Source organism: Plectropomus leopardus, chromosome 23, assembly GCF_026936395.1.
Source record: "Plectropomus leopardus strain MGB_pleo_1.0 chromosome 23, ASM2693639v1, whole genome shotgun sequence".
NCBI classification, from domain to species: Eukaryota; Metazoa; Chordata; class Actinopteri; order Perciformes; family Serranidae; genus Plectropomus; species Plectropomus leopardus.
In genome coordinates this window covers 1,559,273-1,573,173 of record NC_142198.1, presented here as the reverse complement: position 1 = coordinate 1,573,173, position 13,901 = coordinate 1,559,273, and the positions used below count along the sequence as shown (strand labels likewise).

At 38.4% G+C, this 13,901-nt stretch overlaps 1 protein-coding gene across 1 annotated transcript in view; it reads left to right on the top strand.

Moving 5' to 3' along the window:
• The window catches only part of LOC121962375 (ankyrin-2), a 107,426-nt gene that overhangs the window by 7,586 nt on the left and 85,939 nt on the right, over positions 1-13,901 (top strand). The window contains exons 2-3 of the mRNA XM_088073732.1: positions 5,520-5,621; positions 13,395-13,493. Coding sequence (XP_087929858.1) covers positions 5,520-5,621; positions 13,395-13,493 — 201 coding nt within the window. The remainder of the gene's footprint in view (positions 1-5,519; positions 5,622-13,394; positions 13,494-13,901) is intronic.

Genomic DNA, 13,901 nt, shown 5'->3' with positions numbered 1-13,901 from the left:
TCTGCTCCAAGTGAGGTCAAAGAGGCAGCAAAGCAATGACCTTCATGTCTGACCAAGTGGTGACTTTGTTCTTTATTTCTGTTCCTATTAGCCTATTATTCTCACACAGACATGACCTTCATGTAGCTGTTGGCCTTTTAACCCTTTGAAACCTGGACAAATTGGCTTTACTTCTTTCAAAAACATGGGAAAAGGGCAATGAGCAAGAAAAAAAGAAATGACCCACAAATTAGCAAAAAGTTAATGAAAAGTAGAGGAAAGAAAAGTAGAGGAAAGAAAAGTAGAGGAAAGAAAATTTCCTGAGAAATTAGTAAAAAGAAAGAAAGACAGATAGAAAATGACCTTGGAAAGATGCATAGAAATATAATAATTTTGTAACATAATTTTAAATTAATGGAATTTAAATGTTTTTTTCCCTAGCTTTTTTCTTCTCTTTTTCTCCTGGACAATTTTTTTTCTAGTTTATTTGTTTATTTATTTATTTATTTATTTTAAATGACTTCTAAATATTTTAATTTTTGGAGCATTTCTTAACAAGTTGCTCTTTGCCATTTTTCCCATGTTTTTGAAAGAAATTCCATTATTTTGCTTAGGGTTCAGAGGTTTAACCCTTTGAAACCTAGGCAAATTGGCTTGATTTGATTAAAAAAAAAGTGAAGAAGGTGATGAGCATTTAAAGAGGAAATGACAATGACAATTTAACAAGACATTAGCAAAAAGTACAGGAAAATTATTAAAAATTGCAGCAAAAAAAAAGAAAAGGAAAAAAACAACCTAAAAATCAATTGACTAAACAAATAAGCAATTTAACATGTAAAAGGAAAAAAAATAAATGACCTTAAAAAAACTGCTTAAAAGATTATTATAATTCGATAAAAAATCAATAAATCTATAATTATGATAAATTTAAAAGTGGTTTTCTAAATCTAAATTTGAATTTCTTGCAATTCATGGGACATTTCTTGCCACGTTGCTCATTGTCTTATTCCCATGTTTGTTTGTTTTTTAAAGAAACCAGTTTGCTCAGGGCTCAGAGATTTAAATATTTGTGAAAGGCATATGAATGCAGCAGAAGAAAAGCGATGTCGATCCAGGTTTCTGAGGTTTAAAGCACTTTTCTGATCTGCACAGTCAAAGAGTTCCCCCATCAAAGAGAGTGACAAACTGACTAAGCTGCTTATAACCAGGAGTTATGAAACTATTCCGGTAGGAAGCTGGCTGCCACTATTCTCTTCAATGTGAAGTGTTTTCCATTCAAAGGTCCCACTTGTCTGAAAGTCCTGTTGGCCGTAGTGTCACTATAGCAACCCGCCAGTTGCGGAACGATGATTAGGGTAAGGTTTGCATAATGTGACGCGACAGCTCTGGAGGGAATGTGAGGATAATATGAGACAGGCTGGATTGTGGTAATGGCTGCTTTGTGCAGTGATGTTGGAAAACAATACTGACCCTGTGAGAGCATACATGAGGCTGGATGAAGGAGTCTTTCCAGGCTTAAAGGGATAGTTCACATTTTTTAAAGTGGGGTTGTATGAGGCACTTATCCATAATCAGTAGACATCAGTTGGCACGCACCCAGTTTAGAGACACAGACAGGAGTCTGACATGGAAGCTAAGCAATTTACTGCTGTGGATGGGTCGGCAACAAAACATATTTTAGCTACCTAAAAAAAAGTCCGGCTTCCTCCCACATACCAAAGACATGCAGGTCAGATTGATTGGTGACTCTAAATTGCCCTGAGGTGTGACTGTGTGCTAGTTTGTCTATACGTGTCGGCCCTGCGATAGGCTGGCAACCTGTCCAGGGTGTACCCCACCTTCTGCCCGATTACAGCTGGGATTGGCTCTAGCCCCCCCGGGACCCTTGCGAGGACAAGCGGTTACAGAAAATGGATGAATGAATGAATGAATGAATGAACCAAAAAAAAAAATCAACAATACTTTAAGTGTATGCCATATTTAGAATACTTTCATTGTTATACCTTTCCTTCAGACAGTTTGTTTCCGAGGGAAGCCGTTAACATTTTCAGTTCTCCATCCATGCTCCCGTCAAAGCCACCAGACTCCATTAAGAAAAATAGTAATTTCAGCCAGGTGAACACAGGAGCTGCTGGTCTGCTGCTGTTTCAATCTGTTAGTTAATTTGTTTTATTGTGTGACTTTTGTAAATCTTAACTAATCCTTTCAAACACTAAAGCCACACAAAAACACAAACTAATGAACAGATTGATTCAGCGGTAGACCATCAGCTCCTGTGTTCAATGATGTTAAATCAGTGTTTTTCTCAACAGAGTCTGGCCCTGAAGAGAAAAATATAAAGACTTCACTTTCCCATTGAAAATCACTGTCCGACATTAAAGTGAAAATACTCTCAGTAAATAGAGTTCTTGCAGATCCTTAAAAACTCCAAAAAAGCATAGAATTAATTAATCTAAAAATTGGTATTAATAAGGCCTTAATTGGTATTAAAATGTCGTAAATAAATCTTTCAAAAGCCTTAAAAATGCTTAGACATGAAAAGTAGGATTTTTATGGCATTGCATTGTGAAACTTTAAAATAACTAGTAACACTGTCATTATTTAGTAGTAGTAGTAGTAGTAGTAGTGGTAGTAGTATTAGTACTATTATTTTTATTTTATTTTTATTTTTTGAATAAAAGTCCTCTAGCATGAATGTCACCAAAAAATATTGTTTTATGCCACAATAAATATGTGGGCAAAATTGTCCTTAAACCTAGGCATTTGATGTCGGGTCATGTTTTCCTTTTTTAAAGTTCAGTTTTGGTTGTTGGTCTTAAATTTCCTTCTTTGTGCTAGTAAAAAATGTCTTTTAAATGTCTTTAAAAGCCTTAAACCTGATATACCTCAATCTATAGCAAGCCGGATAAAGCATACAATGAAAACTGATATTGATATATATATTTTTTTAAGTAGGACTTTTTTAGGTTGCAGAAATACATTTTGTTGCTGGCCCCCATCCACAACAGTAGATTGCGTAGCTGCAGTGGCAGACTCCTGTCTGCATCTCCAAACTTGGGGCATGTATGTAGACTGACATCTATTGTTTATAATATATTGTCCATGGATAAGGACCCCATTCAACCCCACTTTCAAAAAAACAGAACCTTCCCTTTAAGTACAGGCCATGTAGCTGTACACTGATTTTCTTTAACTAGACCATTGTGCATCTCGAAGAGGTAAATGCCCTTGAAGTCTCTGCAAGTTCACGTCAGTAGTGTTTTGAAATATGAGCTATGAAAAATTTAGTTATGTGTAGATTGTTAACTAAAACATGGAGACACAGCAGTATTGTGCTTTGAGGTGGCGGTGTTGCAGAAACCTCTACTAGCTGTGAGTGATGCAATGCAGCTCTCTGCAGCAGGCAGACAGCAGCTGACTGCAGGTCAGCCACAACCATCAGAGCAGGACTAAATGTACGTGTGTGAGGTAGACATCAGTGCTGCAGAGTCCCTTCTCATTTCCTACATCATCATTGCTGCATTCTGTATGTGGAGATGTGTGCATCATGACGGAGCAGACACAGTAAACTTTGTTAAATGTCGACACTGAAAGGGCTCATGAATAAAAGTTTTAGGCACTCTGACCTTGACATTATCCAAAAAAAAAAAACCATAGCGCATCTGCTAAAGTGTCCATGAGCAGGACAGTCTCCAGTGTGGTGTGACAGTATGCCTGACTGACCTCTGACCCCTGTTGGAGGGAGTAACACATTTTAAATGCAGTATAAATAAGCATCACACAGTGTTTTTCCACAGGAGGAGCAGAGAGCCCGGAGCTTCAAACACACACTGTGTGTGAGCCAGGATTTAGCTTTAGTGAAGGCACAGAGGGGAAAATGCTGAATCATTCTGCCTCCTTACAGTCCTGGTCAGTTTCCAACTGCAGCTCACTCAGCATCCAAAAACAAACAGGGGACATGTCCTTCCCAAACACTGCACTGCACACACATTATCGTGCACCAAGGAAACCATATCTGCCTGATACTGCTGCACAATAAATACTGATAACAATTCATTGTGCAGTTCTGCTTATTGCAATTTCAACTTTAATCCTTTAAAGAAAATTATAAAAGAAAATAACAACTACATATGCCAATAGGGTAGATAAATATATCCAAGTTTAATCTCTTACATAAGCAATTTAAATGACTTAATAGAGTGACGAGATACAAACAGCATGCATACAAGAGATAGAGATTAGATTCAATGTCATGTCATGACAGTGACTGCAAGTACAACAAACTTTATTTAAAGGCCTTTTTGTTATGACAAACACACAGTAACTTATGTTGACATTCAGTGTGAAAGGTCGTAAATAATGCTCATTTTTAGGTTTATACTTGCATTTGGGGTTTCTATTCGATCAGGTTTGCATGCTTTGATGTTCAAAAAACGTGTTATTATCACACTAGCCGGGTTTCCATTACAGATTTGTACAAAACTGAAGTGATATTTTTGAAATGTCATTAAAACACAATTTTCGAGGTGGCTGCGTTTCCATTGAGTGATGTTCTGCGACTTCTCCTCTGGCATTAACATTCCAAGAAACAAGGTAATGGATGTTCAAAATATTAGCAGCTTTATTTCTATTGCAGCCATCAAACTAACTGTCATTATTTCCAATCCAAGGCCACATAGGCGTGTTATGGAGCTATAATGGAAAGGCGAGCCCCTTATACGTGGGAGTGGCCATGTATGGGGGATTTCTGGGAGGTGGTAGTCCATGATTTCACAGAGGAACTTTTGAAGAGTTATGTGATGCAATAACAAGCACATAGCCATAGCATCACGTGACCTAGAAAAATACCAAAAGTGTTTCCATTGCAAAGGCTTTTTTGAATGACCTAATATACCACCTTATACAAGTGTAAACACTTCAATGCTATAAATAGGAGATTTTTATTTATTTATCTATTTTGTCAAAATTGAAAATTGATTTTAGAATCACAATTTCAATTTGTGCAATTTGAGGGTTAATGGAAACCCGACTCCCGTCTGCATGAATACACTTGTATTCCCCCTCTGACTTAGCTCCTGTCTGCATTTCTGTGTTTTCCACATCTGCACGTTATTGCACCGGCGAATGACTGTAACAGCACTGTATTGGCAGTTTATACCTTTATATAGTATACTTGTGACATCATAACTTCATGGAAGTCCTGACAGCTCATTTAAAGGCACAAATTCTGAATATGAACAGTGTGCATTTCACTGTAGGCTGAGTGTTTTGATAACTTTCATGTCTTTATATAGCACCTGTACCTGCTTTATGATAAAAAAAAAGTCATGATAATCTGTCTTTTTCAGTCTTTGACCTTTAATCACCAAAATGTGTTTATTCCTGAGTTTTCTACTTCATTATTTACATTTTTTTTAATACCTAATTACCAGGGGTAAGATAATATCAATCCACTTAACATAAGTGAATCAATGTCAATGTGGTTTGGACATTTATTTATTTATTTTTTTTAAAGTGTATCTCTCCTGTGTCTCTTTCAGTCGGACAGTAACACCAGTTTCCTGCGGGCAGCGAGAGCAGGAAACATCGACAAGGTTTTGGAATATCTTAAAGGGGGAGTGGACATCAGCACCTGCAATCAGGTAGGAGACAGATCACATGACATTATCCACACTCCCATAGTCCCTACGGGGGTAAAATGTGGACAAAAATGTTTCTGATACATGGTACATTTTAAGTGAGCCCATTGGTGTCTACTACCTATTTAGCATACAATCCACAGAATGCATAATGCATACAATGCATAAAGTGTTAATGTGATACTGCTGTCCACTGTGTCTGATAGGGAGGTGTTTCTTTATTTAGGCCAAGTCATTATCTGGTCTCCTCTAAATTCATTAGCATTCCAGCCGTGGAAGAGGGGGGGGCAGTGAAACCTGAGAGGATCTCAACAGTAATTTCCTGGCAACAGCAATAAATACCAGCAGTGTAAACACAAGTCACACAGAGCGGAAATTTAAGATTTGCTGGTAGCTCTTTGGTATGTTAAAACTTTTTGTCGTCACTAATGTGGTAGGAATGATGTCGGTACCGCCATCACTTGTGCCTTCGATGGTTATTTTGAGCTCCTGTGTTTGTATGTGTTTCTCTGCAGCTATAATAGGCAATAATACTTATCCATGCAGTATTCTGTAGTAATAAAAACTGCACACAAAACAACAGAACAAAGTTGTAAGAGTTGGGTAAACCAACCATCAAGATAAAAATATATACTATATAAACTAACACTAAACACTAAACTGCCCCCTGTGCACATGATCAGAGGCTACTGATGTTTAACTGTGACATCACCTTGTGGTTTTTGTCACACACAAATATGTTGTAAGTTCAAACAGATATCACTCACTTTGACAAAAAGACCATATCATCAATCAAAAACTACAGCTACACATTAACATGCCTTGGATCCTAATGAGTCCATTACTGAGATAAATTGCAGTGGTGGGACGACCAGTTAGTAGTAAATGCTTTTTGATATACAGGAGACTTTACTTTCTTACTGCAGGTAATAATTTTTCCATCTGGCTATGCGCTGCTATTTTGTTATCTTACCTTAGCTTTAATCAGATTATAAGGCATTTTGAGCTAAATTTGTGATTATTAGTCATATTGGGCTATGTGAATAAAGTTGACTTTTTTGTGAATACAGCAGTAGTCTTAATCCCTGGGTATGTTTGTCTTTATGTTGTTTTGAGACATTGTTATTGTCAAAATGAAATGTACAGCTCTGCTAATATGTATTTATTTGACAAAAATAATCCTAACACAGTGCCAACCTAATGGCATTTTCCAGGGCTTTTGCCCTTGTATAAGATCACTATCAACACATTTAGGAAGTTCAGAAGTTAGGCCACCAGCGCATTCTCACTATGAACTCGTCAAGTAGCGCTGCTTTGTCAGTGCTTTTAGCGTACAAGCGTGCACATGCACATGAAATGCCAAGGGACAGCATCAGGTAATAATACTGCAGGTAACAACATTATATAAGAAGCACGGTTGTGCATATAGGGCAGGTGGGAAGGGAGGTGAATGGGTTCTGTGTGGATGTGTGTTTTTTTTCAACACGCCTGTGCCTGTTTGCTAAAACCTAATCAGTGACTTTGTTGCCTCATCCTAACCATGATGTCAGTGTCACATGTGCATTTGTTGACATCACAGTCACAGCATCTCATGTAAACAGCTGACACAAAAGGCAGAATGTCACTGACAGAGCAGAACGATGTGACCAGTTGGGATTAGAAGGTTTTGAAATAAAATGTACAGCTCTGTTAATACATTAATTTGCCAAAAAAATCTTAACACAGTGCCCACATAATAGCATTTACCAGAGCTTTTGCCCTTGTATATGACCTCTGTCAACACGTGAAGTAAGTTCCACACATTGGTCACTCATAGACAACCGACAAAACTTTAATATAGTGCCCATGAGATACATGCGATGCAGGTGAAGGCTTTGAATAAAAGTGACAAATGAATCTTGTTTTATACTATTACTATGATCAGGAATGAACTTTCATTCTCAAATATATTTCCAACTAACGATGAAATTATTATGTATAATGCAGAAGGTGCCGCCCAGCTCTGCAGTTCCCCTGTGTTATAGCCTCTTTTAGCTCTTTTTTTTTGTTTTTAGCCCACAAACTCTGGTCTTAATAAGCAACAGACATTTTGCCATTTTACGCTTCCTACTTCAGGACCAAAACACAGACAAAGTTAGCATCTATGTAATTGCCATCTTGGAGCATTTAGCAGTTAAAGAGACTGATTGTTTTATAAGGAGTTGGTGGAGACCAAATGGAACTAAAAAGATTTGCTTTATGTCTGCTGGATGCTTATACAGGCAACTGTTTATTGTAAATAACACTGATAAACTTGACAATACATCAGATATTTTTAGTGAAGGACTGGGAAATAAAAATGACTTTATGACTCAGTTAGCCTTTTTAAAAATGTCCTGCCCCATCCAGGCTGTTATTGTTCAACACATGAAGTGACACTGATGAGTGCACTTTATGAAACATAAACATAAGGCAATCAATATTGTCATACAGCCAGGAGCATGTCCAACTCCTCCACAGCAGGAGGAGATATGCCCCCTTTCAGCTAGTTGCTATTGGAACTTCTTCTGGTTGACTTATGACGTCTCATACCAAACAAGTTGCAGAGTGACACATGGGTTGAATGTCGTACGGTGACATCATGTGTAACTTTTCACCGCTGTTTATACTCTGTGCTTTGACTGGTTTTGTTTTGTACAATTTTTTGGAGCAAGTGCAGAACACCTAGGCCAGTTCAGGTTTGGTTGAGGGGTATACGTGAAAGAGTAAATAGTCCCCCAACCACATTAGTGTTAGTGCGTCTTCACACAATTTGACTTAGAGCTTTTTAAATTTTTTTTATTCATTTATTTTTCTTTATTTTTAGGGGAATTTTCCATTTATTTATAGGACAGTTCAGGATAGACAGGAAAGAGGTGGGACAGAGAAAAGGGGAACAACACACAGACAAAGGGCCACAGGCTGGACTTGATCCCAGGCAACTGCAGAAGCCTGAGGCTTGCGGGGCGCACACTTTACTCAGTGAGCTTGAGGTTGCCCTGAGTTAGAACTATTTAAGTGGGAGTAACATGTTTACATGTATTTTGAAAGTCCTGTTTTAGTCAAACTAACACAATAATTCAACTTCTTCTGACATCATGTAAACATACTGACTGATTTCTCCAAATGTCACCTCTGTAGAGAGATTGGAAAGGGTCAGGGTCCAAAAGGACTGAACTGAGAGTTATTGGCTGGGAGAGGCTGTCAGATGTAATAGCTAACCACAGTGTGCTGGCAACCCACTCGTCTGGACCAGGCAACCTAACGGTGCTTGGTTATTTCTGAATTTATGTATATTTAACTTAACTTAGCAAGTTAGCCAAAACGCCTAATGTCACTGTGTTTTCAAAGGATAAAATGAAGGAAGCTGATTGGTTAGGGTAGACACAGTTCAGATGGTATAACATTACAAAGATGTAGATGATTATTTAGGTCTATTTATATCATATTGTTGAGGATCTTTTTTATAGTGTGACCTAGTATTGAGCAGGAAATGTTATTTAGAACCACGCTGACTGTTGATAATCTTTACCATTTCCTTGAGAAGTCTTCTGAGGGTCTTTGAGCCTGAACAGCAAATGGACATCAGTGCTTTAGTGTTTTCGTGCTGATTATAGCTCAATAACAAACTGCACTGATGAGTTGCTATTTACTCTGATTATAACCACCTCTCTCCCCGGAGACGACTCCAGCTCTGCTAAATTAGATTTCACCACATCCCATTTGCATTACTTTAAACTTGCTGACGTAATAGATGTAACAAATTATTGGGAATGGTCTCCTAAGTGATTGTGCTCATGTGGGCTGACAGAATGAGGTAACAGGTCTGATGGATGGAGGGGTGGGCGTACAGGGCATGGAGAATGATGAAGGGGTTAGTGGCTTCCTGGAGCTGGAGGTTGTCTTTTTATATTATGTTACATGTGTTATGACGACAGCTTAAAATGTTGTTGAAGTACATTTCAGTATCTGGGGCATAGCAGGAAAAGGCTGATTTTCCTAGTTCAGTGCAAATTTTTGGCACCTGCAGGGTAAGCAACGACTGAAAATGGATACAATGGAAAGAAAATGAAGCTGAAATTGTAACTTTTATTATCTACCCCCCTCTGACTGTTTTGTCCTTAAGGAACAAGGGGGAAAGAAAAAATGAAAGAAACAGGAACTTGTTCAACTTAGCAGTATAACTGGGAGCAATGGCCAAGCAAGAACATTGTAACAGAAGGTCATGATCAGGTACACAGTGCCCACCCTTCAAACACATATTCACTCCCTTGCCTTTGGCCCAAAAGCATAAATGGAAAACTACTTCTCGCTTTAGCACTGAGCATTGACATCTCACTTGTGGATGTATAAAGAGAACAGTAAGCATTGGAGGAGGACCCTCATTAATTCCTTTGAAAGTGGGGCATGAAGCCAAAAATGATCAATAAAAACTGCCAAGATCTTCCACATCAGTGGTCCCATAGAGCAAGTGCATTAGAGACTTCTCCAGCTAAGAAGCTAACTCCCACTTGCCGGATGTCATTGTGGTATAAGATATATGCATATACACAGCCTTTAAAATTAATGAATACACAATAGAAAACTATATCTGCGCATGTTTTGAATTAAACAGATGACTGAGAAGGCCTCGTTACCAAACTTTAACAGATGACTGACAAGGCCTCGTTACTCTTGCTAGTAATCTAGTAGTAAGTCCACTGTTTCAACAACCACCAGTTCCAGTTTGGTTGAAATGAATCTTTAATTCACCAAGTTTGATGTGAAAAACATGTGTCTTTCAGCTCACCTGCCTGTTCCATAAGTATAGACTGGAGACTGAGCTCTGGTGGTGTGTGCTGTGCATTACATACAATGAATTAAAGAGGAACACTTGGATTTATGACAGTATTGAAAATCATACCCTCTGGATTTCTTAATACCCTGGTATGGCGCAATACCTTGATACCACGCAAGCCTATACTTCTGGTTTATCCCTCTGCCAACTTAATGAAAAACAATTAGACTTTGGAAATGTTTTTGCAAATTAATGATTGTGACGGGTCATTTCGAGTAGGTTGTGAAACTCAAAAATTCCTGAACTGATTCCAGATTGTCTGTGTTTCATGCAAACATCATATCCTTGATTTGATCTACACCATGATAAGCCTCATAACCTTACATAATATTTGTTTTGTCAATGTAAACACACTCATGCTAAGAAACCTTCAACATTCTTCTACATTTCCACTTAAAACAGAAAGTCCAAACCACAGGGCACAGTCAGTAAACATAATAAAGAATTATTCTTTCTTTACTTGGTTTTGTATTTTGGATACAGCAGTTTTACCAACACACTGAGTTCAGAGTGATATAAGGCCAGCAGGAGGCAGTGGTTGATCCAAAAAGCAGGCCTTAGATACAGTATATTCTGCTCTGTTACTGAACAGATGTCTCTGTTGAGTAGCTTTGGAGTACCTCTGGGCAAAGAAAACTGAAGCATACTGTAGTCTTGGCATCCCACAGGGAGCCACTGTAGGGACCCTCGGAGTCCACTGGGACCATCAGCCTCAGGGGGCTGTGTGATGAGGGTTAGTTTGGCAGTCATAGAGGAAATTCCTTATCGACTCAGTGGCTCTTTTTATACTGGAGCCTAATGCTCGTGCTCCTAAAAGGGTTATTGAATCAGTGCTGGGTCACTTAGAGGAGAGGGGCAAACCCAGAAAACCCAGAAATCAACCCTCCATTAAACTGCAGTAATGACATGAATGAAAAAAGAAGGCTATTAATGGAGCAATGTTTTCTTCAGCTGTTTGACTGCTTTAAAATGTCTTTCTTTTCATTCGACTATTAAAGCTGCCAATATGAATATCTTTTTATATTAACAATTAATTGATTGTGTGTAGTAAAACGTGTTGCTCACGGTGAAAACCTTTTAGAAGATTCTAACCCACCTGCGACTACAGAGCCCTTAAGCCTTGATCGATTCACTCAGTATGTCTCCATGCACAGTAAAGTGGAGCTACAGTTAAAGCTTGATAAGGCCATTCAATTGGACAGCTAGTTGTTTTGGGACCTTCTTACTGTTGATCTATGATGTCACATGGCAAGCGGCAAATGGGTTGCATGTTGAATGGTTGACAACATTAATAACTTTTCAGCGCTGTACATTTTGTACATACTCTTCTCTCCATCTTCTTCATTTATTTATTCAAACTATCTTCTACAAATTTAAGCTGTTTGACTTTCAGGTCAAAGCCCAGTGCAGGGACTATGGAGCATGTGCAGATAAACCTAAGGTCCAGATGAGGAATATACATGCCGACTTTTACCACTTAATATAATTTCAGTCAGACTAACACAATAATTAATTATTATTATTATTATTTTGTTTTTTTTACAGCTTTTCAAAACTCTTATTTTTTGCCATATGGTTATCATACTGTAAAATCACCTATACCCCTTATCCACCAACGTTCTGTTCTAGTTCCTGCACCAAATTTTCAAGTGTTCATAGAATTTATACCAAGAATTGATTAAGAACCTGAAATGTTGGTCCTCAGCTGGAAACAATATAAACAATATAGAAGCATGTTCTGGGACAGAAGTGTGAAGAGTGATATCAGTGGGCGTGTCATATTCTACAGGTTGGAAAGAGGAGGATGAAGAAGTCAGTGATGCAAAAGTCAAATGAATTTAGTGGTTTCTTAAATAGTGCTGGTTTTTAGGGTAAAATCAAATAGATTGTACTAGCAGAACAAAAGTTTGCAGGGCAGGGTAAAACAAAGTAATCTACAATTTTGCTACAACTGCAATGCCCTCCATTGATGACACATCCTTAACTATAATATGTCCTCTCAAAACTTGTGGAAACACCGGCTCGTTTTCTAGATAGTACCAAGGTTCCACGAATCCAGGACAGAACAGGTTAAAGAACCAGAGCTATTTTAATGGAAAAGGGTTATTACTGTTGGCAACTCAACCCTCCACATTCATTCTGCATCTCCCATAAGCTCCCTGTACAATGTTTTCCAGTTATCTGTTTTTACAAACCCTTCTGGACACTGACACTTGGGCGGCAAACACCCATTTTTTCAAGCTTACTCTCTGTTGAGCAGGCCCGTCTACCTTCTTCCTGCCAACCAAGCAGCACATGACACCAAAGAGCCAAATCCGAATATAAATAGAGGTCATAAGCGATTTATAACTCAAACCTTTAAACAGCACTGCTCTGAACTACCATATACAGTATGTCAAATTACCTCAAATTTATATGTAGTTTTTTTGAAATCTTATCTAATGATATGACAAACTTCAATGAGCTTATTGAAATCTGTATTTCACAATGAATCTCCCATATTTATTTGTTGGCTCACCCATCACCAGTCAACATTAAACTCTATGGTATTGAGTTGAAGGAATCAATACTGCACCTTAGAATAAAAATTATTTGCTTGACCTGAACACGCCCACAGAAGCACTCACACACGACTATTAATATCTCCATACTCAGGACTGGCTCTGCTCCACGCCAGCATAGCATGGCACGACATCTGACCCAGCTTTGATAGCTAGCTTTGATATTTCGGTCACATGTAGGAGTGAAGGACAGCCACATGTTGAAAATATGGAAACTGAGGAAGAAAGGCAGGGTCAGATAGTTCTGGACCTGGAGGAGGAGGTAATCCCTTCTCTTTCCGTGCAGACCTGTCTTTATTCTCTGTTGATGTTGTGTGGTTGGACTTTGGACCTGACCTTTCCTCTGTCATCTTTTTCCAGAATGGTCTTAATGCACTGCACCTGGCAGCCAAGGAGGGCCATGTGGATCTGGTCCAGGAGCTGTTGGAAAGAGGTGCATCAGTAGATTCAGCCACAAAGGTATGTCTGCTTCCCACTGAGTGGGCTTGGGTTCATGAAAAGCAGGCTTCATCCACATGTCATCACAAAAATGGTGCTGCCACAAGCTTTGTGGCATAGTAGAGTTGCAAAGGTGACAGGTTAGTGTCGGGACTTGAAGAATCTCTTTTAGTTCAAAGGTCAGGAGGAACAGAAGCCCATTTCCACTGATGTGATGATGGGAAAAGATCCTGTAAGTCATCATATTTAGAAACTTTCTTAAATTAATGACATACTATCTCAAAATAATGATAACTGATACTAAAGCATTCCTTTTGAGAAAGTTTGCATTATTTTGAGATACCCTGGCTATTATTTGCTTAAATCAATGAACTCAACAGGCTTATATTGAGGACAGGTGCCTATAAAGGATGGGCTTCTTAATTCCTT